Source organism: Arachis hypogaea, chromosome 14 (genome assembly GCF_003086295.3).
Source record: "Arachis hypogaea cultivar Tifrunner chromosome 14, arahy.Tifrunner.gnm2.J5K5, whole genome shotgun sequence".
Lineage (NCBI taxonomy): Eukaryota > Viridiplantae > Streptophyta > Magnoliopsida > Fabales > Fabaceae > Arachis > Arachis hypogaea.
Window position 1 is genome coordinate 127,496,581 of NC_092049.1, and position 27,234 is coordinate 127,523,814.

The window sequence follows — 27,234 nt, forward strand, 5'->3', positions numbered from 1 at the left end:
AATTATTGTATAAAAATTAAAGAAAGATTAATTATTATAAACATGATATATAATAAAATACAATAATATTTTTTTATTTATGTAATTTATCTAACAACATAAGACTTTGTTGTTCTGTTGTATAAATTTTTGGTAAACTTTTTCTTGTGAGTTTATAGGAGAATCTAGATTTTCGTTTAACCTATGCAACTCTCAGAACAATTCTTCTTCTTCTCTCCTTGCCTCTTCAACTTTGAAGAAGAGTACTTGACATGAATATGATAATGCATGTTCCGTTTACTTTTTGGGCTTAATTTGCTTTGTCCAAGTGTGTTTGTTGGATTTAGCCATGCTTTTGATAATTATGGAAGAAAGCTATTTTGGGTAATGCAATAGGGCTCTGAATATGGTGTCAACTCTTTTGCAAAGATGAGTTGAACAATGCATAATTTTGCTAAATTTCCATTTACAATTCAAATAATGGTCTGATATTTTTCTTTTTCTCTGTCGTTATTTCCAAAACAATAATATGCATTATTTCAATCCAATATTAGCATATCAAAGCATTTATTTGTACCAGCTGTGTTTTTGAACTTTTTTGTAAAATTTATAAATTAGGATTCTAGTAGGATTTTTTTTAAATAAATAATTTAAATATTTTAAAAATGATTATTTTTATATTTATAAATACATAATGAGTTATATGTATTTTTTTTTCAAATTCCATATATTGATTTATTCACATAGAAAACGAAATATGCAAATAAAATAAAAATTAGTAAATATGCTACAAATTATTTATATCTGTAAATAAAATATTTAAATTATTTATTTAAAAAAATATTATGTATACCTAATGTTATTTTATGCCTAATGTTATTTTATTTAAATTATTTATTTAAATTATGCCTAATGTTATTTTATGTACGATATTTATGTATACCTTTGATTATTCTAATAAATAATTTAAAATATCTCATTGATTGCTTACTCTTGTTTTATTTATTTCTCCTATTATTTTACTTTTTATTACAATTTTTCATAAAAAGAAAAATTAGAGGACCAACTATATAACAAGTCAACTAAGTTAATTTTTTAATTTTTTATTTTAAAATTCATATAAATTTGCTGATTGTACAGGATTTGAATATCAGTTTGACATACTTGCATGCATATGATCTATTCAATATATAGATCTCTCCTACTTATATTCCTAACATATATGTATAGTTCGGTGACAGTGAACAGTGATGAGTTTATTGGTCATAAACTTCAAGAACTTGAGTGTACATAACTTGATTAATTATTAACGTAGTTTTCAAGGATCTGTAATTCATTTATTCTTTTTGTCGCCACTCTTAAAAGATCTATCACAAGTTCACCAAGTTATTAATCTTCATGTATATGTATACATATATAGATGTCTAATAATGTGCATTTAGCTATCACAAAACCAACTAGTTTTTTCTTGTTAATTAATGGGCAAAAGTTGTCTTGAAAATTAGAATTCCTCCGGTATGAGTGGTCCAAACTATTATTGTTGTCGCCATTTTGGATTCAGAAAGTCGAAAGCTTTAAGAAAAAGAAAGAAAAAGAGTCAGCTAGGCACGAAGGTGAGAAAGAAAAGAAGGAAGGAAACATAGTTTGTAGAAAAAGATGTGTGGGTCACAGAAAGAGAGAGAGTGAAGGGAATGGGAATGGCAGCTTCTGCTTTTCAAAGTTTTACTCTTTTTGAACAATTTTAGTGGAATGGCTGTTGTTAGGTCATGGGGGTGTTGGCTTTGTTTCGGCTATAAATCAAATTACGGAGGAAAATGTATGTGAATTCATATACTCTCATTCCATTCTCTCATCTCTTCATCCTTCACATTCTCCATCTCTCTCTTTCTCAATTCCTCGTGAACAGAAACTACACTTTTATTATTCTCATGAATGATCTTGTTTTTTCTCGAGCAAAGCAAAAAGCAATGGGAGCTGAAGACTAGAGTAATAACAAAGAAAGAAAAGGGTGATAAAACAAAGTAGATGTCATCATCAATGAAATACATAAAAGATCGGAAGACAAAAGGATCAAGTTTCGTACAATGAGTATCATTAACCATTTTTAGTTTTATTACTACACTAGAAAATTAACTATTTGCACAAATACTGGCTCCTATTAAATATTAGTATTTGCGTGGAGATGATAAATTGAAGAATGGTGGGGTAGAGTGCAAGGTTGGTCTTTGATGTCGATTTCGAAAGTTGAAGAGCTTTTCTAGACAAGCTAAGCATTTTCATTTCCCATTAAATCAAACTAATAATATTAATTATTAAAAAAAATACAACCCAAGTGAAGAAGAATCACTCCTTCCCATACCATCTTTATATACTCTCACTCCATTCTCTCATCTCTTCATCTCTCTCTCTGAATTCCTCGTGTTCAGGTCTGTGTTCTTCTATCTCAGTCTCCTTTTGTCTTTGCTTTCATGTTTGCTACTTTTTCTTGTGTCATTCAAAGGGTGATTTGGTGCAAAGTTTTTATTTTTCTTGCTTTTTGGTATGTGCTTATCACTTTTGTTTTGCATGGATGCTTCAGATTTCATTTCTAGGGTTGATTGATGTAATAGTCATTGTGAAAATGTGTACTTGAGTGGTCTAACTCTAACCGCATGTTACTTGCTTTTTAAGTGCTTATTCATCTCCTGAATTTTCATGTATTAGTCTGATCTAATGATCTGCATGTGCTTAAGTGCTTTTGCTAACTTTGCCAATCCTCTCTTGATTAATTTTTGTAAGATCTGTTCATCCAATTTTGCTTGTCTCTTTAGAGATAAGTAGATTGTAAACAAGTGTTCAATAATCACAGCATGAAGGGGAAGGGCGCTTTTATTGCATTGTTACTTTTGGCTTGCATGGCCTTCCTGCTCTCTTCAGCTACGCAGCAATCAAAGGTAAGATAGAGTACTCAGCTCCTTCAATATGGTTTACAAATAATGGTTTAATATTTCAGGTAGTGAAAGGAGCCACAGCCACTAGAAGGCTTTTAAGGGAGCAAGAGCTGGTTTTGGAGGAAGAGGAGGAGGAGGAGTTCCAAGTTAACGTGGTCCTAGTGCTGTTAATAATGAAATTAATCAAGGCTTGCATAAACTCCTTCCTCTACTTTATTGTGTGTGTTAATTATTACTATAGCTAGTAGTAATAAACATATCATCGCCTCTTAGTTTTCACTTTGTAATGGTGTTTGTCAAATAAACATGTATATATCTACTCCTTCTCTTTTTTCGTATGACTTAATGTCCATGTCCATGTTTTAGTCTTCTTTGCAAGTCTTGGACTTTAATGTCAAAAAAGCTAAGGCTGAGATAAATCAAAGGTTAGAGGTAAACAAGATTTCTGTAATCTTTATCCAACAAGCTAAGATGTATAGTTTTTTCTTGTACCATTTGGAGGACTATAACATCGTTTATGGAAAATGTAATAAAAAGTAAAATGATAGGAGAAATAAATAAAACAATGCAAGAGTAAGCAATCAATTGTTATAAAATAACTAAATAAGGAAGATAAAATAAAGAAATATAAATGAAAGACTCTAGTATTAATATTCACTATTATTAATATCATCCTACCATAATAACTATGATTTATATATTAATACTATATTTATAATATGAAGAGAAAGAAAAGCTTCGTAGAGAGAGAAAAAATGCTTTTATTGATGTGTAAATGGCTTCTGATCAAGCCTTCTATTTATACTTGTGAAAGTCTAACTTTCTTCAACATTATTAATTATAATCTATCTTGAGAATGTTAGCTTCTCATAGGAATGGGCATCCACGTAGTTATCCTTATCACAACACTCCCCCTTGGATGACCATTTAGGATTATTGCCTCGTTAAAACCTTACTAAAGAAAAACCCAGTGGGAAAAAATCTTAGTAAAGGAAAAAGAGTACAATATCCTTTAGTAATGGGGACTGCCTCATTAAAAACCTTGTCAAGAAAAACCCAATGGGAAAAAAAACCTGACCAAGGAAAAAAGAGTACAGTCTCCCCCTCTTGCCGACATCATTTAATGTCTCGAAATCGGCGCATCCTAATCTCATGTACCAATCTTTTAAAGGAGGATTTTGGGAGTGACTTTGTAAATAAATCTGCCAGATTGTCACTTGAGCGGATCTGTTGGACATCAATTGTCCCTTGATTTTGAAGGTCATGAGTGAAGAAGAATTTGGGAGAAATATGCTTTGTTCTATCACCTTTGATGTATCCACCCTTAAGTTGGGCAATGCATGCTGCATTATCTTTAAACAGGACAGTTGGAGCTATCTTATGATCAATCAGTCCACATGATGATAGAATATATTGAATCAGACTCCTCAGCCAAAAACACTCGCGACTAGCTTCATGAATCGCCAGTATTTCAGCATGATTAGAGGATGTTGCAGTAATCGTCTGTTTCGTGGACCTCCAAGATATAGCTGTACCACCATATGTGAACAGGTATCCTGTTTGAGATCTCCCTTTATGTGGATCAGACAAGTATCCAGCATCTGCATAGCCAACTAATTGTGACTTGGATCCATAGGGATAAAACAAACCCATATCAACCGTCCCATGAAGATATCGAAAGATTTGTTTGATTCCACTCCAATGTCTTCTGGTTGGAGAGGAACTATATCTTGCTAGTAAATTCACAGCAAATGATATGTCAGGTCGCGTATTATTAGCAAGATACATTAGCGCTCCAATTGGCACTAAGATATGGTACTTCAGGACCAAGGATATCTTCATTTTCTTCTTTAGGACGGAATTGATCCTTTTTCACAATTAAAGATCTTACAATCATTGGGGTACTTAATGGATGTGACTTATCCATGTAAAATCTTTTCAAGATCTTTTCTGTGTATGTTGTTTGATGAATAAAGATCCCACTTTTTATATGCTCGATCTGCAGGCCGAGACAAAACTTAGTCTTTCCAAGATCTTTCATCTCAAACTCTTCTTTTAGAGTTTTTATAATTGTTGGAATCTCTTCAGGAGTCCCAATGATATTTAAATCATCAACGTACACAACAATTATAATGAATCCAGAAGCAGTTTTCTTTATGAAAACACACGGGCATATATCATCATTCTTGAAACCGTTTTTGGCCAGATACTCAGTAAGACGATTATACCACATTCGTCCAGATTGCTTTAGACCATATAAAGATCTTTGCAATTTGACTGAGTATAACCCTTGCGAATATTCATTGGATGGTTTAGATATCTTTAGTCCTTCGGGGACTTTCATATAGATATCCCGATCTAATGAGCCGTATAAATAGGCTGTTACCACATCCATTAAATGCATATGCAGTTTATGATATGCAGATAAACTGACCAAATAACGCAATGTTATCGCATCCACTACTGGGGAATACGTTTCTTCATAATCTATACCGGGCCTTTGTGAAAAACCTTGTGCCACAAGTCGGGCTTTATAGCGCACAACTTCATTTTTCTCATTTCGTTTTCTCACAAATACCCATTTGTATCCAGCAGGTTTTACATCTGCAGGTGTACGGACTACAGGTCCAAAGACTTCACGTTTTGCAAGTGAGTCTAATTCAGCCTTCATGGCTGCTTCCCATTTTGGCCAATCATTTCTTTGTCGACATTCTTCGACTGATCTTGGCTCAAGATCCTTACTTTCATGCATGATATCTAATGCCACATTATATGCAAATATTTCATTGACAATTGTCTTATTTCGGTCCAATTTCTCTCCTGTAAAGACATAATTTATCGAGATCTCGTCATTTTCACAATTTTCAGGTACCTGAACGTCTTCTGGCGTTATATCAGAATTTTGGACAACTGCAGGTGTCTTTACTATGTCTTTTTCAACAGGAATCGTATTTACCTCTTTTTTCTTTCGAGGATTTTTATCTTTGGAACCAACAGGCCTGCCACGCTTCTGGCGTGTATTTGCTTCAGTGGCAGTTTGTCCAACTAGGACATCAATTCGAATTGGGGCATTTTCTGCCCTGCCACGCTTCTGGCGTGAATTTGCTTCAGTGGCTACTTGTCCTACTGGGACATCAATTCGAATTGGGGCATTTTCCGCTGGTATATAAGATTTAGTTATCCTCTTTGTATCGGAAAATGCATCAGGCAATTCATTTGCTATTCTTTGCAAATGTATAATCTTTTGAACTTCTAGTTCACATTGCCCTGATCGAGGATCTAAATGCATCAACGATGATGCATTCCAATTAAGTTCCTTTCCAGGAAGCTTATTCTCTCCCCCTAATGTTGGAAATTTTGATTCATCAAAATGACAATCCGCAAACCGGGCTTTAAATACATCTCCCGTTTGTATCTCAAGATACCTCACTATAGAGGGAGAATCATATCCAACATATATCCCCAATTTTCTTTGGGGTCCCATTTTGGTACGATTAGGTGGTGCAATGGGAACATATATTGCACACCCAAATATTCTTAAATGGGAGACATTTGGCTGCTGGCCAAAAGCTAATTGCATAGGAGAGAACTGATGGTAACTCGTTGGGCTCAAATGAATAAGTGTTGCGGCATGTAAAATAGCATGCCCCCAAACCGAGGTTGGGAGATTTGTTCTCATAAGCAAGGGTCTAGCAATTAATTGGAGGCGTCTAATAAGCGATTCTGCTAACCCATTTTGCGTGTGAACATAAGCTATTGGATGTTCAACACTTATTCCATTAGCCATACAATAAGCATCAAAAGTTTGGGAAGTAAATTCACCAGCATTATCAAGACGAATTGCTTTAATTGGATTTTCTGGAAATTGTGCTTTTAATCGAATAATTTGAGCCAATAATCTCGCAAACGCCAGGTTGCGAGAAGATAATAAGCACACATGTGACCATCTTAAAGATGCGTCTATTAGGACCATAAAATATCTAAAAGATCCACATGGTGGATGAATAGGTCCACATATATCACCTTGAATCCTTTTTAGGAATTCAGAGGACTCAAATCCAATCTTTACTGGTGATGGCCTTAAAATTAACTTCCCTTGAGAACATGCAGCACAACAAAATTCACTAGATTTAAGAATCTTCTGGTTCTTTAGTGAATGTCCATGAGAGTTTTCAATAATTCTCCTCATCATGGTTGTTCCCCGGATGACCCAATCTATCATGCCAAATTATGAATTCATTTGGGCTAGTAAACTTCTGGTTTACAATGGCATGTGATTCAATTGCACTAATCTTGGTATAATATAACCCGGATGAAAGTGAGGGTAATTTTTCTAATATAATCTTTTTATTTAAATTATGAGTTGTGATACATAAATACTCATGATTTCCCTCATTCATCGTTTCAATATGATATCCATTTCGGCGAATATCTTTGAAACTCAACAAGTTTCTCAGGGACTTGGTAGATAATAGTGCATTATTTATTATAAATTTTGTTCCTCCAGGAAACAAAATTATAGCTCTTCCGGAGCCTTTTATCACATTGCCTGAGCCAATGATAGTATTAACATATTCCTCTTTTGGCACAATATGGGTAAAATATATATCACTTTTAAGAATTGTGTGCGAACTTGCACTATCTACAAGGCAAATATTTTCAGAATATGTCCTTGCCATTTTTCTTCAAAGAACAAATGATAATAATGATAAAATGAGTAGAAGTACATGCACAGTAAAATTATTTACATGAATACTTAACAAACACATATATTAAACTATTCCATCATTAATCAAATGGCCAATATTTCCTTCAAGATCCTCAAAGAAATTAGATACATCATAATGAGTGGTGGAATTTTCATCATTTGAAACAAAATTTGTTTCCTTTTTTTTGTCAGCCTTTTTCAATGATGCTTGAAAAAGATCAACTAGGTGCCTTGGGGTACGACAGGTACGTGACCAATGGCCCTTTCCACCACAACGGAAGCATTTATCCTTAATTGATTTACTTTGCCCATTGTTTCTTTCTTTATCCCACTTCTGGTGAGATCTTTTCTTATGAACATAATTTCTTTTTCTTCCATAATTTTTTTTTTGTTACCAAAATCTTGCCATTTACCTCTTCTGGGGTTATAATTTGCCGCATTTACTTCAGAAAATGGGGCGGCGCCAGCTGGGCGCGCTTCATAATTTCTTAAGAGCAACTCATTGTTGCGTTCAGCAACAAGAAAGCAAGAGCTCAAAAATTTTTAAATTCTTTTTCTCGATACTGCTGCTGCAGGAGCACATTCGAGGCATGGAAGGTCAAGAAATTTTTTTTTCTAATATATCGGGCATGAGGAAGTATCACCGTCTTTTCATGATTATACCTTTTTTCAGGGTCTTTCCACAGATCTGCAGGATCTTTTAATGTGGGATATTCATTTTTCAATCATACTTCAAGATGATGACGAAGGAAAATCATGAATTTGGCTTTATCCTTCTGGGATGTATTATTTTCAGCCTTAATGGTATCTTCAAGATCCATTGAATCAAGATGGATTTCAGCATCTAATATTCATGATAAATAATTGTTTCCAGATATATTAAGAGCATTAAATTCAAGATGAAAGAGATTCGACATAATGAAAATTTGTTACCTGGAGTCTTCCTAAAATTTCTTAGAGCTTCGTGCTGATAACGTGTTATAAAATAACTAAATAAGGAAGATAAAATAAAGAAATATAAATGAAAGACTCTAGTATTAATATTCACTATTATTAATATCATCCTACCATAATAACTATGATTTATATATTAATACTATATTTATAATATGAAGAGAAAGAAAAGTTTCGTAGAGAGAGAAAAAATGCTTTTATTGATATGTAAATGGCTTCTGATCAAGCCTTCTATTTATACTTGTGAAAGTCTAACTTTCTTCAACATTATTAATTATAATCTATCTTGAGAATGTTAGCTTCTCATAGGAATGGGCATCCACGTAGTTATCCTTATCACAACATCAATGACATTTTATTTCATTTATTAATATTAGTCAATTTTTTATTATAAAATTATTTGTTTAATCTAACTTTTTGGAGGAGTTTTAGTAGTTTAGTGGTAAAATTTAAGGTTTAGAATTTAAAATTATAGTTTTTTATTTGAATTTAAAATTTAAAATTTTAAAAATTAATTGACATCAACTGAAAAAATAAATTTTAATAATAATAAAATTCAACATTTCATTCTGCGTTGGTTATTAGTGTTGCTGCAGATCGGGTTCATAATTTAATTTCAAAGTTGGACTGAGAAAATAAGTATGATTGTTCTAGTAGTTTCACTTCAAAACCTTCTAACATATGTACTTTGGATGTGCTCATATTTAATTTGCTCCAATGGTCCAATTGAACTTATCATGGTAGAACTTTGCTAAGTAACTAACACCCAATCAATTAATTATTAATTAATTTATTATTAATTGATAATTCTAATTTTTAAATTATTATTAATTAGTGATTATTTAAATTTTATTTTTTAAAAATATATAATTAATAATTAATAATTATAATTATTTAAACTTAGATAGTTAAAAATCTAAAACACTAATTTTTCAAAAACAGGAAACCAAAATAAAATATAAGATGAGCACGCAATATAGTTTTTTTTTTTTTGGGTCTTGGACTAACCTCTTCAACCCTATCCAAACCCAAATATAGTTCATTTTTAAATTACAGTCTACAGCTAATAATTTCTTTTTTTGGTAATAACTACAGCTAATAATTTGGACGAAACCGTACTTAGTCCATTTTGTAGTTGGGCTTAAGCTGATACCTCTAAATAAATAATAGGCCCAGAAAATAGGACTATTAATAAAAGATCATTGGTTCATAACCAAAAAACAAAGGTGATTCGATGACCCCCAAAAATAAATAAATAAATATGAATATAAATGGTTAGAATTAAAATTGCCCATTATTAATTGGAAAAAAAAATAGTAAATTCAATGTATTTATTACAACAGAAAACTACTAACAAAAAAAAAATCAATGAAATTGAATGAAAATCCTGAGTATACTTAAAGTTGGAAAAAGATAAAATAAAAATTAAATTATCATTAAATTTGTAATTTTTATCACTACAAAACTAATAACTTCATAATTCCTTCTTTAATATAATAAGTAACCGTTTTGCATTCAAAATCCAACAAAATTAACAAATAGCCAAAAAATCATTCCAATAAATATTAGCGAACTTTGTTTCCTTGACCCCTAAAATGATCATTTATGTAATAATCAATGATAACCAAATGAATTTACGTGATGTGCAAGTTAGTTATTAATGTCTAACTCTAACCCTCTCTATATATATGCTCCTTCAAATCTCACTATATGCATCAACTCTTCACTTCTCAAAATAAAAACTACAAAAGAAGAGACACATAATATAGAGGTGCAAAAAAGGTTAAAGAAACAATTAAAAAAAATGAAGAGTTTTTGCTCAAAGGCACCCTTAATTTTCCTCATCACTTTTATAATTATCACAAATTGCTTGTTCTCCGAAGCACAAAAATGTCGCCCAAGCGGCCGAATCATAGGGAAGAAACCTCCTCCAGGACAGTGCAACCAAGAAGATGATTCGGATTGTTGCTTGCAAGGCAAGGTATACACAACCTATGAATGTTCGCCACAAGTGACCGGGCAAACAAAGGCCTACCTCACACTTAACAGCTTCCAGAAAGGTGGAGACGGAGGCGGCCCTTCAGAGTGTGACAACAAGTACCACCCGGACGACACTCCGGTAGTAGCCCTGTCAACAGGATGGTTCAACAACAAGAGCAGGTGTCTAAACAACATCAGGATCAGCGCGAATGGGAGGAGCGTGGTGGCGATGGTGGTGGATGAGTGTGACTCAAGAAAGGGGTGTGATGAGGACCATGATTACCAACCTCCTTGTAAGAACAACATTGTTGATGCCTCTAAGGCTGTTTGGGAAGCATTGGGTGTACCACATGATCAATGGGGTGGCATGGACATTACTTGGTCTGATGCTTGATGTTGTATCCATATGGGTTGAAGTGCATTCACATGTTCGTGTTTCTTTGTTGTAATTTAATGATTATTATGTTATGTGATGTTTTGTTTTGTTTGTAAACTTATTTGTATCATAATATATGTTGTCAAATATTTGAGCCTTTTTACATATTCTATTTTTTGTTACTTCTAGCTTAGTATAGCACTCCAAATTTTCCGAGTTATACGACGTGTATACTAAAATCAGCCACCAAAGTTTAAAATATATGCTGGCCGAATATAAATACACATTGAAAATAAATTAAACTACACATGTATTTATACACAAATACATTTGATATGGTCACCATTAATACAAATCATAACTCAGCCTCATAACCAGCCATCATCATAACTCGTCATTTTCCGTTATTATTCGGCCCTTATGAGCTATAACTCGGCAAAATCAATATTATTATAACCGACGTCCCAAACGGTAAGGATAAAGTCGGTTACCAAACCAATCATCAGAAACGGACAAATAATCATCTAAAGATGCAGCGGACGAGAAAATATCTATAAAAGAGAAGGTAAAGTATCTTTTTGATTCGATTCCGAACTTGACACCATTACTGACTTAAGTATCGGAGTGCCTTTGTAGGTACACTCCACCTCCTCTGCATTGTTCACGTTCTCATACCTTACAATGAACACCAGAAGCTCGGACCCTGAGGGACAGACGTCCAACCTTGTAGCATATAGCTCGGCTGATCTCAAGGAGTAAAAGCCGACCTATTTTTCAGGCAAGATCAATTGGTGCCCACCGTGGGGCCGAGGAAATCATAATTTTTCTTTTGGTCCCATCACTTCCATCTACATCCATGGCTGACGTACCACCTCCTTCACTGTCCGAACTCATGCAAATGGTAGCTGAGCTCCAACAAGCTAACCAACGGATGGCTGACGAGAACCAAATAATGGCTGCTCAAATTGCTGAGCTAAATCATGCTCGGATTGAACACAACGATACTCATCGCGAACAAGCAGAAGACGAGGAACATCAGTCCCAGCCGACTCATGTTTCAGATACCGCTCAACATGAAGAGCAGCAGCCCGAGGACGAGAAAGAGGAGTCCGAGGACCTTGTAGGCCCATTCACGGAAGAAGTAATGAACTTCGAGCTGCCGAAGAGGTTCACCCTGCCATTGACCCTCACGCCTTATGATGGACTCGGAGACCCAAGGAAGTTCCTAAAGAAATTCCGATCAATAATGATCGTCAATGGTGCATCAGATAAAGTTTTATGTCGTTGTTTTCCAAATTATTTAGACGGTCCTACACTTGATTGGTTGTGTGCTTTGCCTGCAGGTTCCATTTCGCGCTTTCATCAGCTGGCGAAGTTATTCGAAGAACATTTCGCCGGATCCGCAATATATTTGCACGATTCCGATTACCTGAATACCATCAAGCAAGGACCAAACGAAAGCTTAAAGGACTATATGACTCGCTTTACCAAGGTCGCAATCAGCATACCAGATCTCCACCCCGAGGTCCATCTGCACGCAATTAAAAGCGGCCTCCGACCCGGGAAGTTCCAGGAAACGATCGCAGTAGCAAAACCGAAGACTCTAGCAGAATTCCGAGAGAAAGCAAAAGGACAAATTGACATCGAGGAACTCAGACAAGCTCGGAAGTCTGACAAGTCACACTTCCGTGAAGAAGATAAGAACTCATCCATTAAGAAAAATTTTAAACTAACACCTCGCTTTGATTCTTACACGCAGTTCAACACCAAGAGGGAAGACATAATAAAGGAGATCTTGAACTCCAAACTAATCAAGCCACCAAGAAAGGCCGGCACATACCAAGATGCAAAGAACGTGGACAAATCAAAGTACTGCGCTTTCCACCAGAAACACGGCCATAATACCGACGATTGTGTGGTTGCCAAAGATCTTTTAGAACGACTAGCAAGACAAGGACACCTAGACAAATACATTGGCGGTCACATCCAAAAGCGTGGCCCTAGTTCCACAACAAACGATCTCCCTGAACAAAACCGAGGAAAAGAAAAGGCATCTTCAAACCAATATGAAAGACCACGAGGTATAATCAATTGTATTTCAGGAGGATACGCAAGTGGAGGTTACTCAAACTCGGCAAGAAAAAGATCGTTCAGAGCAATATGCTCGGTAGACGGACCAAAACAAGATGTACCAATCATTAAACAACCAGAAGTCACTTTCACACATGCCGACTTTAACTCTAACATACAGAATTTGGACGACCCTGTGGTAATCACACTCCAGCTAGGAGACCTGTTAGTGAAAAAAGTCCTTTTGGATCCCGGAAGCAGCGCCGATGTTCTGTTTTACTCCACATTTCAAAAGATGAAGCTCAGCGACAACGTGCTACAGTCCACAGGAGGCGACTTGGTCGGCTTCTCAGGAGAACAAGTTCCAATACTCGGATCAGTGTGGTTACAGACCACACTGGGTGAGCAACCCCTTTCAAAAACTAATGATATTCAATATTTAGTTGTCGATTGTTTCAGCCCATATAATCTTATTCTCGGCCGCCCCTTTTTAAATAAGTTCGGCGCCATTGTATCTACAGTTCATCTCTGTGTAAAGTTTCCACTGCAGGACGACCAGGTTGCAACAATACATGGCGACCATAAAGAGGCACGGCATTGTTACAACATCAGCATGAAATTCCAAAATCGCTCAACACAACAAGTCAACAACGTCGGCCTCAACCAAAAGGAGCACACGCTAGCCGAATTGGACCCAAGAGCTGATTTCCTTGATCGGCCAAAACCCTCAGATGACCTACAAAAAGTATACTTCAACAATGACCCTAATAAATTCACATATGTAGGTTCCTCAATCGATGCATCGGAGTTACAGACCATAACAACTTTCCTGCAAGAAAATGCCGACCTTTTCGCGTGGAAACCATCAGATATGCCCGGAATCGACCCACAGGTTATCAGTCATGAACTAGCAATAAACTCGGCAATCCGACCAGTGCAACAGAAGAAACGCAAGCTCGGCGAAGAGAAAAAGCAAGCGTCACTGCAAGAAACACAAAAGCTCATCAACGCCGAATTTATCAAAGAAATCAGATTCACCACCTGGTTAGCAAATGTGGTAATGGTAAGGAAACAAAATGGTAAGTGGCGCATGTGCGTCGATTTCACTGATTTAAACAAAGCATGCCCAAAGGATTCTTACCCTCTACCATCCATAGACTCTTTTAGTAGACAATGCCTCAGGCTACGCTACTCTAAGTTTTATGGATGCGTATTCAGGGTACAATCAAATAATGATGCACCCCTCTGATCAAAATAAAACCGCTTTTATCACTGATTTTGGTAACTATTGTTATAAAGTTATGCCATTTGGACTAAAGAACGCAGGTGCAACTTACCAACGCCTTATGGATAAGGTGTTCGCTAGACAAATCGGCAGGAATATCGAAGTTTATGTCGACGATATGGTCGCCAAAACAAAAATCGGGGATAACCACATCAGCGACCTTACGGAAATATTCGGCCAGATCTGCCAGTACAACATGCGTCTCAACCCCGAGAAATGTGCATTCGCAGTTCAAGGGGGTAAGTTTTTGGGTTTTTTACTAACATGCAGGGGAATAGAGGCAAATCCAGACAAATGCCGAGCAGTGCTGGAAATGGCCAGCCCTAAAACAGTCAAGGAAGTCCAACGCCTAACAGGACGACTCGCTGCACTTTCCAGATTTGTTCCTTGCCTTGCTTCAACTTCTGTTCCTTTTTTCCAAACAATTAAAAAGAAAAATAAATTCGAGTGGAACGACGATTGTGAGAAGGCCTTTTCAAAATTAAAAACAACACTCTCACAACCTCCGATTCTACAAAAACCCCTACAAGGGGAAGATTTATTTCTATATCTGTCAGTTACAGATTGGGCGATAAGTTCAGCCCTTGTTACAGAGAGAAACAAAGTTCAGCATCCAGTGTACTTTGTTAGCAAAACTCTCCAGCAGGCCGAACTCAATTATCCAAGGATCGAGAAGCTCGCGTTAGCACTTATATTCTCGGCGCGACGTCTCCGACCTTACTTCCAGAGCCACGTTATCCATGTCAGAACCGATCACCCATTAAGACAAGTGCTACACAAACCAGAAATTGCAGGACGACTAATAAAATGGGCAGTCGAACTATCCGAGTTCGACATCAGATACCACCCCAGAGGACCTATCAAGTCACAATTCCTAGCGGATTTCATTGCCGAGCTTACAATACCATCCGAGGAAGATCATGCAAAACAATGGATTTTATACGTGGACGGCTCTTCGAATCACGGAGGTTGTGGTGCAGGAATTCGTCTCGAAGCCGAAGATGGATTCATCTTGGAACACTCAATACACTTAGCTTTCAAGGCAAGCAACAACCAATCCGAGTATGAGGCATTACTCGCCGGACTCAGACTCTGCTTAGATCTTCAAATATCGACGATCAAGGTATATTGTGATTCCTTGTTAGTCGTACATCAGGTAAATGACCTCTTTCAGGTAAAAGATCCTCTACTCTCTAAATACTTGCTATTAATAAAGAAATTATCACAGAAATTTGTCAAATTTGAAATAGAACATATACCACGTGAACAAAATCAGAGAGCAGATCTCTTATCTAAGCTCGGCAGTACTTAGTCCAAACTATCTACACTACAACAGTTCACAATAACATCACCCACTGTTACTCTGATAAACGTGTTAAGTGTCTCACAGGTAACAGATTGGAGGAACGACTTCATACACTATCTAGAAACAGGTGTTGTACCAGAAGGGGTCGAAAACAATAAAAAGTTTCGACGGCAAGCATCCTCCTTCACAATCCTCAATGGAGAACTGTATCGAAGAGGTTATACTCGGTCCCTACTCAAGTGTCTCAACAAATCCGAATCCGACATAGCTTTAGCCGAGGCACATGAAGGAATCTGCGGCACCCATACAGGAGCTCGGAGCTTAGCATCAAAGATCCTTCGAGCAGGGTTTTTCTGGCCAACTTTGCAGCAGGACAGCCAACATAAAATCAGGTCATGCAACAATTGCCAAATACATGCACCACTGATACACATACCTGCCGAACAGTTACATCACTCGGACATTAGTTGGCCATTTAACCAATGGGGTCTAGATATACTCGGGCCATTCCCTACGGCACCGGGCCAGGTAAAATTTCTTATTGTCGGCATTGATTATTTCTCCAAATGGGTGGAGGCCCAACCTTTAGCGAAAATAACATCACAACAAATGATTACATTTGTTTGGAAAAACATTATTTGCCGTTTCGGCATACCTAAGCATATTACAACTGACAATGGTCGCCAGTTCGCCGATCAGAAATTTCAAACTTTTTTGCAGAATCTAAAAATAAAGCAACATTTCGCCTCTGTCGAACATCCCCAAACGAACGGACTAGCTGAGGCTGCAAACAAGGTCATCTTACATGCACTAAAGAAGAAACTAGATGACGCCAAAGGACTCTGGGCTGAGCTAATACCTGAAGTCCTTTGGGGATACAACACCACCCCACAAACATCAACAAAGGAGACGCCATTCCGATTGGTATATGGCTCAGAGGCCATGATACCACTGGAGATCTCCCAGAACTCTATCCGAACTTATATCACCAATCAAGACGAAGCTCGGAGATCCGAGCTCGACGTCATCGAAGAAGTCAGAGAAATCGCCACATTGAGGCAACGCGCAGCGCAGCAAGCAATAGCTCGACAATACAACAAGACGGTCAGAAACAGATCCTTCGTCACAGGAGATTTAGTCCTCCGCAAAACAGAAACTGCTCGGAAACCACCAACATATGGAAAGCTCGCAGCCAATTGGGATGGCCCATACCGAGTATCTAAAGCACTCGGCCAAGGAGCATACAAACTAGAGTCACTAGATGGAAAAATCTTGCCTAACACATGGAACGTGTCTTCCTTAAAGAAATTTTATAGTTAAAAAGACAGGGACATGCTTGTACTCTTTTTCCTACTACCAAGATTTTATCCCAAAGGGTTTTGCTTGGAGAGGTTTTAACGAGGCTAGCCTACCTGCACCTTTGTATGTAAAAGGTTCAAATATAAATGAGACGAACAATGTCTTATCTTTGCTACTCTATCAAATTGATCTTATCAATCTATCCATACAGCTCGGACAAATACCACTACTCGTTTAAGCTACAAATCAAATAACATACTCAAACCAGAAAAACCAATAAACTCGGAAAAACATCCGAACAGTCACAAACAACTTTTATAAAGAGCACCAAATTAAACATTCAAACAAGTCAATCTAACAAAAGTTCAAAAAACAAGAGCCATACTGTTATCAACTTACAATACACATTCAAATTAAACATATACAAAACAAGTTCAAAAGAAATTTTTTCTAAACGTTGTCAGCCCCATCCTCTGCATCCCCATCATCTTCAATAAGCTGACCATCTCGAACTATCTTCCCAGGATCCATGCCAGAAATATCGGCATCCGGAACCAAAAACTTAACCTGCAACCTTGCCCTTTCAAAACCTTCAACAAACGAATCCAAAATCTCATCCGCCTTTTTCTTCTCCATATCCTTAAACTGAGCAGTCACCTCAATCAGACAACTTTGCACGTTCACCAAATCGCTTTCCTTTTTCTTCAAATCCTCAACATCCTTAGAATAACTCTCCTTAGTCTCTTTCAGCAACTTCTCAGTCTCAGTCAAACGAGCTTGAAGCTCAGCAGCAAGACTCTTACACTTAACCAACTCCTCCTTCAAAACAGAAACCTCCCCCTTTTCAGAAGCAACTCCCTTATATTTCAACTCCTGACTTCGCCCAAGACTTGCAAGGCGCAGCCCAACAACCTAGAAAGCAAAATAAACTCATAAGACTACCAAAGGAAAAATAAGGAAAAATCAGTAACTTATTACCTGCATATATTGACCAATGGCCATATCCCCAACCTCCTTTGCAAGAGTCACATCAGCAGACGATTGACAATACTCGTCCACAACAGCCATGTAAGGATACTCTTTTCCCCACACCGAAAATGCCTCGCTCTCTTCAGAAACTTCGTGAAGCCTTTTTTGATTTCCCATAAAGGCCTGTATCTCTTCCAGAGGGACAGCTAACTCTTTTTCATCAGAATCATCTGATAGCTCCACAAGGTCGGATTTCTTTCTCTTCTTCACAATCACCTTCCTCCGCCCTTGACGAGGCTGCGAAACCTCGCCAGTCCCAACAACCTTCTCGGCATTTGATGACGATACCTCCTTCTCAAGATTCTTATTTTTGAACCGCGTCCTCAGAGATGCAGCAGAAACGCCCGGATACTTTCCACCTACAGCAACCAATTCGTGTTAGATTTCTCAGAAAAAAAGGGGGCGGACATTAATGTAAACCCTAAAAACTCACCTAAATACTCTACAACAGCAACTTTATCATCCTCCCACTTCAGCAACTCATACATCAATATCAAATTTTTCCGATCAACATTCTCCACCAAAAACTCTATCAGACACTCATTCCTCGGCGATATCACCTCTGGGCCGAGTATATTTTGCGGCTCCGAGCACCAAAAGAGAGGAAATTTCTCAGCAAGATTTTCATCAATAAAAAACGGGAAATCCTCCTCTGGACTCCTGACTTTAAAATACATCTCTTTGAAGTCTTTAAAAGAAGACTTATAAAGTTTGAAAATCCCAAATTCCGGAGTACTATTGAAGTTCACCCACCCCCCCTTCCAAATCCCTTTAGCTTGAAATAAAGAAAAGAATAAATCCACAGACGGCACCTCCTCTAGATATTCCATCAAAACTTCAAAGGATCTCAGGAAAGCCCACCCATTAGGATGAAGCTGTGAAGGAGCACAGTTGAGCTGCTTAAGAATCTGACACTCAAACTCAGTAAACGGAAGCCTAACCCGCAACTCTTCAAGCACACAACTGTGCATGTAGAAGAACCCAAACCCCCACTCTCGGTGATAAATCCTATCATTAACACTACATGGTAACAATTCCACCTTCACCCCAGAACCCGCCCTCACTATTCTATTCACATCCACCTCCTTCACCGCCGCATCATCAGAAAACAGTGAAACCCGTGATTTAACATCTTCCCCCACCCAATCATAAGACCAATCCACCTTATCCTTTTTCTCTTTCTCAAAACCCATTAGCGTCAAAGACAGTATCAGAATAACAGAAAGAAGAAGAATGAGAGAAGAAAACGCAAAAATGGATCAGAAACAGGAAAGGAGACTCATACCTCTCTTGCTCATTCTTCAAAGAAGCAAGCATATAATAAACAGCCAACAAAAACCAACGAAAAATCTGAAGCGATTCAGGCAATTAAAGGGACAGAAAGTTCCAAATAATAACCCCCACTCCCAAAGCCACATCAAACAGCGAACCCAACATTGGGAATCACCAAACTTAAATGCAACCATCATTCTTTCTCTTTCATCAGAAAATAACGGACACGACTCCCCACGTACCCAAAATTCAAAACGCTTAACCATCTTTTAATGAAGTAAGTTGATCTGGGGGCTCATCCACTAACCCACGCAAGCCGAGTTATAACTCATCAAAAATAAAGCTCAACCTGCTTCATTAAAATCCTCCTCAGGCTAAGCTTGGGGGCTATGATATGGTCACCATTAATACAAATCATAACTCAGCCTCATAACCAGACATCATCATAACTCGTCATTTTCCATTATTATTCGACCCTTATGAGTTATAACTCGGCAAAATCAATATTATTATAACCGATGTCCCAAACGGTAAGGATAAAGTCGGTTACCAAACCAATCATCAGAAACGGACAAATAATCATCTAAAGATGCAACGGACGAGAAAATATCTATAAAAGAGAAGGTAAAGTATCTTTTTGATTCGATTCCGAACTTGACACCATTACTGACTTAAGCATCGGAGTGCCTTTGCAGGTACATTCCACCTCCTCTGCATTGCTCACGTTCTCATACCTTACAACGAACACCAGAAGCTCGGACCCTGAGGGACAGACGTCCAACCTTGTAGCATATAGCTCGGCTGATCTCAAGGCGTAAAAACCGACCTATTTTCCAGGCAAGATCAACATTGATGGCTGATTTTAGTGACTAATTTTAGTGTACAAAAAAGATTTTTTAAATTTCTCATATATATAAAATTATCATTATAGGTTCTAGTTCTATTTTTTTCTAGCACATATGTTTGAACACATACACAACTTGTATACTGAAGGGTTTAACTAAAAATATTTAAAACTATATATAAGAATTGCCAATGAGTTATAACTCAAATAGTATAGTCTCCTCATACTCATCTAAAAAGTTGAGGGTTGAAATCTCTCTATTTTTGATAAAAAAAAAAAAAAAAAACTAAGAACCAAGTAAAAATGTAAGGCCTTCTAAAATAATTAAACCAATTTCAGTCTTTCTTATATCTTTTGTAAGAAAAAGTTTAACTAAATAGAATATTGATCCATTTATTAAAGTTAGAATATACCTTTTGAGTCATAGAATATAGTAAAAAAGACTCAAAAGTCATATTTTCATGGAATATATTTAAAATACTGTGATTTATTAATTTGTCTTCTATGTTAGTATTATAGATTTCACTATTATTTTTAAATTTAAATTTTAAAAAATAAAATAAAATAAAAACTCATCTTAAACTGATCCATCATCCATATTATTGAGATAAAACAAAATAAATAACATAGAATAAAAATTTTTATTTGTTCTCAAAATACAAAAAAAAAAAGGGAAAAAAATTTCCATATTTCAAGCGTTTACTTTGTATAAGTTATAACTATTTACACTCAAATCACCAGAGAATTAGAGGGCCCTCTTATGAACTTAAGGTAAAATTTAGAGTACTGTTTTTAGCCATGTTTTGGCAGCTTTTATTTCTTATAATGCCTATGTACAACAGTCACAAGACAAAAATTATTTTATCTATACTGCACCATCATAAATGATTTTATCTTAACACTATTCCAAGGACTCACCCTCTGTGGCATTATCCAATGCATGTGGGGGTCGCCAAAATTGTTGACCAGTAAATGGATTTGATGCAAAATCAAGATTCTCCTCTATGTTATGAAAACTTCAATTTCTTCTTTCTGTAATTGATTGCTAGATAGCTGTACCTTTTGATTTCACTAACTAATCATAAATTATGTACTCTTTTAACACTAACTACGGTTACATACTAGCTTGAGTTATCTATAAATTAGAAATTAAAATATTATCACATGAAAAACAAGATAATTTTTTTTTATGGACTCAAATTTACTTGTAAATCAAACTGACACATTAAACATACATTCATCCAATGGTAGACAACTATAGATTAATTAAATTTATGAAGAAAAAAAATGAAAAGAAGTAACTTTCTTAAAATATTAGAAAAGGACCATGATTTGAATACCCTTTTGTTTGTACTGTTTTCAGTTAACACTAATTTGATCATGAATGAACATTGGATCACTAGGATTCACTATTGCCATCATTAGAGCTAAACATTCACATTCCCTACAGTTTTCACATCATGCTTTCGGCTTATTAATCGCTAAATCCTAAAACTTAAATCCAAAAATAATTCGGAGAAAAATTCACATTGAGATTACATGTCATAATTGATTCTCTTAGACCCACCTAAATCACATGATGCCATCTTTTTCCAATTTTTAAGATAAGATAAAAATTGCAACATTACCAATTAAGAAACATGAAATTAAAATTCCTCACAACTACAAAAATATGAGTAAAAAGTACAAACCCAAGTCAAATAATGGGTGGATAAGTTAGACTTATCAATTTGCAAAAGTCAGCTTTGCTTCTACTCTGTTGTTGCTACTTCCCATTCTGTCATTAAATACTACAAGAAAAATTAGATGAGCAACCATGAACCATCAACCATCAACCATCAACCTTGAAATATATACACACTACTAGTGTATATAAAAATAAATTGTCACCCACGCATTAAATCAATGTCAACATGGGAATTACGCATGTCCAAAGGACGCGACGCCGGCCACGGACTCAAAGATGGGGTTTGAGTAAGATTTTGATTCGGCGAAATGCTGTTTAGTGCAACCGGATTGTGAATCGGTTGGTGGTCCGACTCCATAGCAGCTTCTACCCCTTCTGAGCTTTCCTTTTTCTTCTTTGTTCTTGATCCACCCCATATAAAGCTTCCAACTATCACCTATAGTCATGACTAGTTTAGTCTATAGCAACCAAAAAATATACCAAAGGAGAATAGGAATGGATCTATTCTAACATCATAAGTCTTCCAAATTCTAGTACTTAGATAGAAATCTTTCATTTAATTGTAGTAATGAGATATATTCAATAGAGCAAATCCCCAAAATGATCCTCATCGATTTTAAACCGGACAAATTAGTCTCTAACAAAATGAACTGTTAAATGGATTTTACTTTATTCAATGTTATGGAAGCATTGAAATTGTTGTTACCTGAACAGGACTTGATGCAATGAGCACTCCCCCAACTCCTCCGCCAATGACTCGTCCGTCAGGACTAGCAAGGGAAACAGTTAGTCCGCCAGTTCGATTGCGTGATCCAGCATTATCAGTAAGCAAGTAAGAGCCTGACAGGCACAATATCTCGAAACGCCCCTACAAAGGCCAAATAGTTCACCAATAATTTAATATGCATATATGAATATATAACTAATTTATCATAATGCAAAAATACTCATTTGTTATGGTACATAGAATCCAACAAAGGAGTAGAATGCATACTAAGATAAATTTGTGACATGGGGATGGATGGTGCCATATATGCATGGATATGCAGATGCATATGTTGGAGAATCCATTATTTTTCTTTTTGCAACGAAGTTCGGTTGGACTTTGAAAGTTGGATTCAGTTAACAAAGTTCAAAATCATACCCAGAGCTTTAAAATAGAAGGAAATTAACGAAACCAATCATGATCTTAGATAGTGCAAACCTCATATGTGACTGAGCCACCTGAAGTTGAAGGTTGGCGAAGTGTGACAGTGGAAACAGCACCGGTGGCAGACAAAATAAACACAAATCTAGACCCCTGCTGAGAAAATGCCATAATTTTCGTTGCAATGTCCTACAGGAAAAGAAAAACAAATTTCAAAAGAAGAATTCTCCAATATTTAGATAAATGTCAGAAAATATGGCTCAAACCAAAAAGGTTCAAGGTTGAATCTTGAATGCGAGAAAATAATGCCATATTATTTTATTGTAATGGTATAAATAAGAAGATATGCTAAGTATTTTATACATAGCTTTATAACCAATTCAAGAGACCAATTGAACACAGTGCTTTTTTCACAGCATCAAATGCCAAACTTTGGCTGCCAATATAATTATATCGATATTTTACTTAAAATTTCATGTAATTGAAAGAAAATACATAATTCAGAAATTTATAATATTTGTTCACAAATGCAAAATTCATTTAGGATTCTTGTTGCTTTAAAAGTCTTGTGATAGTGGTGCATAATAGTATATGAAGAACAATAAAAAAGGCAGCCTGATGCATAACGCAAGGTCCGGGAAAGGACCACACCCAAAAGGTATGATATAGGCAGCCGAAGCTGATATTTGCATCAGTGGCTGACTCAACGGGTTAATAAGAATAAACAAGTTTAATAGGTTAGTGATAACCACAATTTCTTATTGAAATCCAAAAAGAAAAAGGTGACATACTTCTCCACTTGCTATGTTGATGACATGAGGAGTGAATCCCATCCCAGCCGAACCAGAAATCATCTCACCTGCAAATAAGTAACCCACAAAGTTATCATAAATAGTAAGTTCTAAATGAGGTATTATTAGATGTTCACCAGCTTGGAGTGCAAAAATGTATGGTATACAGTTTATGTAATTGTATACCAAGTTAGAAATTTCATCATTACGGAAAGTATATGAACAACAAGAAGCTTTTCCATTGGGTGGAGTCAGCTACGTAGATCAAACTATTCCACAGCTCTTATCATAAACCATGTTTATAATCAAGTTACTAATAGGCTCTTTTAATGGTTATATCTTCATTCTTTTCTAGATCTCTTCCATTTGATCATCTTACTTAGCTTTTCTGCGTCTTCTCGTTACATGATCAAATCACCTAAGGCAGCTACAAATATATATAAAAGTAATAATATTCAACTCCAAATATTTAAACACTAAAAATTTGAAACCATGTAACACTTTTAGCTTCAACCAACAATCATATTTAACACAATTAAAACTAAAAGTGGCAACAGAGATTTATACCAAGTGATGCCAATTGCTGTTTCTTCCCAGTCCCAGGGGGCCGTCCACGGCCCCGTTTCTGGCCTGGTGTCGTCATGGTTCCGGGATGACTCGACGAAGTTGGTGTAAGAGCCAACACAGTTCCATCAGTCCCATATTTCCTTGGCCTTCCTCTCTTCCTTTTGACAGGTTCCCCAGGCGGTACCCCCGGAGGAGCACCAACATTGACACCATGGGTCGAAATCCCCGAAGATTCTAGCTGTATAGTGGATCCAATTGATCCACCACTGCCAATGCCGGATTGAAATGGTAGGTTGGGGCTAGACAGCGACCGGATTCCGGCCGAAAACTCGGGCTGTGCTCCAGAACCAGGTATTCCTCTCTGCTGCATATAGTAAGATGCCATTTGGTCCCCATGATCCATGCATTTACTTCAATTGACTTATTCCACAAGAAAACCTTCAAAGCCCCAAATACTCAAATAGTCCAAAACTTATCACCAAGTTCTGTTCTCAAATGCACTTAAATATAAATTTTAGGTACAAAACAAAATCACCAAAAAGAAAAAATTATAGGAAATTAAATGTGTACATTGACCAATTAAAGTGTCCAAAAAGATAAATTAAAAAATAGCTTAAAATAAATAAACTGTAAAGCAAAGTCCTTGATATCAAACTAACACTCTTCCTAGAGAGATTCACAATGATGGTTTAACACAAAAATTAGTTTACATTTTAAGGATAAGGAAAGGGACTAAAGACTCATATGCATCCACACATATATAAGACAAGAATAAAGTAGAAGATAGATTAGAGAAAATGATGGAAAACCAAGAAGGTATCATCCACACAAACAAGGGAATCAGTCATCAAAAACAGTGTGTATATATACACACACACACACTCTTTCTCTTAAGGTTAAAATGAGACAAAAGGAATAAAACAAGCTATTTTTACAGCTTACCAAACTATTAAGAATTAAGAAACAAGAAAGAAGCTTCATGTTTAAGATAAGGACCATATGAACATAAAATTGGTCCATTCTTACCAACTTCCACTATAAACCTTAAACACTAAGCAATTTTCCAAGGCAACCACATGTGCATGATCCGTTACAGATAAGGCTTCAATATTTCAATGTAAACACTCAAAAAAATCTCAAAAAAGAAAAGAAAGATAATGAACAATGAAAAAAATTACTTCAAGTCAATGCCATAAATGCTTTCAAACCCAGGTTCAAAATAAGTGCACTAAACACCACAGCACACAGTAAAGGAGCTAAAAACTCACATAGAAGAAAACTTGTAAAGTTTCAAACTTTGGTGAATTGTGGTGAAAGTATGAACAGTTACAACACCCCATTTACATGGAAAAGATAATGCAACATGGGCTTCAAAGTGCATGAAGAAGAAGAAGAAGAAGAAGAAGAGATCATGCTTACATTTTTGTGGACAAGATCAAAAAGGGTGTGTGTGATGCAAACCCAAAAGTTGTTCCAACCTGTGAAGAAGAAGAAAAAGGAAGCTAGAGTTTTTTTTTTTTTTAGTAGAAAAAAAATGTTACAACAGTCTTAGTTTTTCTCTCTCCTTATTCTCTGTGGTGCAAAGGTGTTGCACTTGCAGAGAGTGAAAGAAGCAAGCTTTCCAAAGCAAAAACTATTCTACAACAATGGAAAATAATAAGGGAAAACAAAACAAGGAAAAATTAAGAAAGAAAAGGGAAATGAGAAATGGTATTGTTTTTTTCAGCTACACAAGCATAAGTCCTTATCTAGTTGCATATTTTTGTAGGGCTGTGCTCAATTTCTCTCTCTAAAAATATCTTCTTTTTTTTGGTTTATCTCTCCTCCTTCTTGGGGTTTTGATGATGATGCAATGTGATGTTTCTGAGATTTATGAGAGAGATTAGGAAGCATACAAAACTTGAACAAAAAAAATGAAAAAAAAAAAGCCTTTCTTGTTTTGGATAATGCTTAGTATTTTATTTTATTTTGTCAAAATAATTATTTCACTCATTTGAATAAAATAGTTTTATTAAGACTTAAGAGTGATTAGATAAAATCATAATTTTGAATCTTTTAATTAGATAACAATAAAAAATTAATTTTCTGTAATAATAATTTTATACATTCATTTCATTTATTAAAATATTTTGTGTTTTAATTTGTTGATTTTGAAAAACATATTGAAATGAATACAGAATACTTCCTCTATTTTAAAATTGAAAAAAAAAAGAAATAAAATATCATTGCATTACTGTTTAGTGTATTAAAAATATATAAAAACATATTCTTTAATAAAAAAAGTTACGAAATTCCTAAAAAAAAGTATTCTTATTTGTAATTTTTTAACTTAAGTTACGAAATTCGTAAAAAAAAAAAGTATATTTGCACTTTCCTTTAATACACTATTAAATATAAAAAAAAATATTATATGTATTTTCTTTGTGTACGCTCCTCTTAATATATACTTTTGATATTAACCTGATTCGATAAGAAGAAAAGATAAAAAATTATCTTTGTTATTATTAACAAATATATACGATAAACATGTATAGGAAAAGTAGTATAAATATTGTTTCTCTAAAATATATATTTTTTATGATATTAAAAATGAATTTTTTTCTTATTTTTTACTGTTTATAATTATTTTATAATTTAAAATAAAGATTTAAATTTTTTAAATTTTGAATTATTTTAAAAATAAAATATAATTTTTTATTATTTATTTTATAAGTGTGACTAAAAAAATATAAAAAAAATATTTAAAAATAAAAAATTATATTTTATTTTTTAAATAAAAATTTAAAATTTAGAGAATTTAAATTTAAAAATAAAAAATCTACAACCAAGATATATAGTTATATACACAAAAAATAGTGTATAACAACATTCTCATTAAAAAAAAATATCATGTGAGGAAAATAAAGAATTAAAGGTAGAGAATAAATGAATATGAGAGTTTAATGAGGGGGGACTGTGGTGGGGAAGTTTAGGTCCATAGGGATTATCAAAAGAAAAGGGTCTATGACTC

The 27,234-nt window shown here is 35.5% G+C and overlaps 3 protein-coding genes and 1 long non-coding RNA gene across 6 annotated transcripts; 3 read left to right on the forward strand and 1 right to left on the reverse strand.

Moving 5' to 3' along the window:
* The first annotated feature begins 2,411 nt into the window (after positions 1–2,411).
* On the forward strand, positions 2,412–3,240 carry LOC112744072 (uncharacterized). The gene is made up of 2 exons (XR_003172602.2): positions 2,412–2,912; positions 2,972–3,240. It is a non-coding gene; the product is annotated as an uncharacterized lncRNA (long non-coding RNA).
* Positions 3,241–10,287: 7,047 nt separating this feature from the next.
* Positions 10,288–11,070, forward strand: LOC112744071 (putative ripening-related protein 1). The gene has a single exon (XM_025793541.3). The coding sequence runs from the start codon at positions 10,376–10,378 to the stop codon at positions 10,943–10,945; it is 570 nt and encodes a 189-aa protein (XP_025649326.1). The 5' UTR covers positions 10,288–10,375; the 3' UTR covers positions 10,946–11,070.
* A 713-nt stretch (positions 11,071–11,783) lies between these two features.
* Positions 11,784–16,908, forward strand: LOC140178729 (uncharacterized). Its single transcript, XM_072215960.1, has 4 exons — positions 11,784–14,060; positions 14,155–14,521; positions 14,846–15,405; positions 15,673–16,908. The coding sequence occupies exons 1-4, from the start codon at positions 11,784–11,786 to the stop codon at positions 16,906–16,908; spliced, it is 4,440 nt and encodes a 1,479-aa protein (XP_072072061.1).
* A 4,748-nt stretch (positions 16,909–21,656) lies between these two features.
* Positions 21,657–26,160, reverse strand: LOC112744073 (AT-hook motif nuclear-localized protein 11). 3 transcript variants are annotated; one of them, XM_025793544.3, is made up of 6 exons: positions 25,644–26,160; positions 24,225–24,724; positions 23,658–23,725; positions 22,924–23,055; positions 22,426–22,587; positions 21,657–22,155 (listed from the first exon to the last, which is right to left on the reverse strand). In XM_025793544.3, exons 2-6 carry the CDS (start codon positions 24,625–24,627, stop codon positions 21,919–21,921), a joined length of 1,002 nt encoding a protein of 333 aa, XP_025649329.1. In that variant the 5' UTR covers positions 24,628–24,724; positions 25,644–26,160; the 3' UTR covers positions 21,657–21,918. The 3 variants fall into 3 exon arrangements, with proteins under 3 accessions (XP_025649329.1, XP_025649330.1, XP_025649328.1); XM_025793545.3 differs by having other exon boundaries at positions 24,225–24,662; positions 25,644–26,146; XM_025793543.3 differs by having other exon boundaries at positions 24,225–24,709; positions 25,644–26,137.
* Between the last annotated feature and the right edge of the window lie 1,074 nt (positions 26,161–27,234).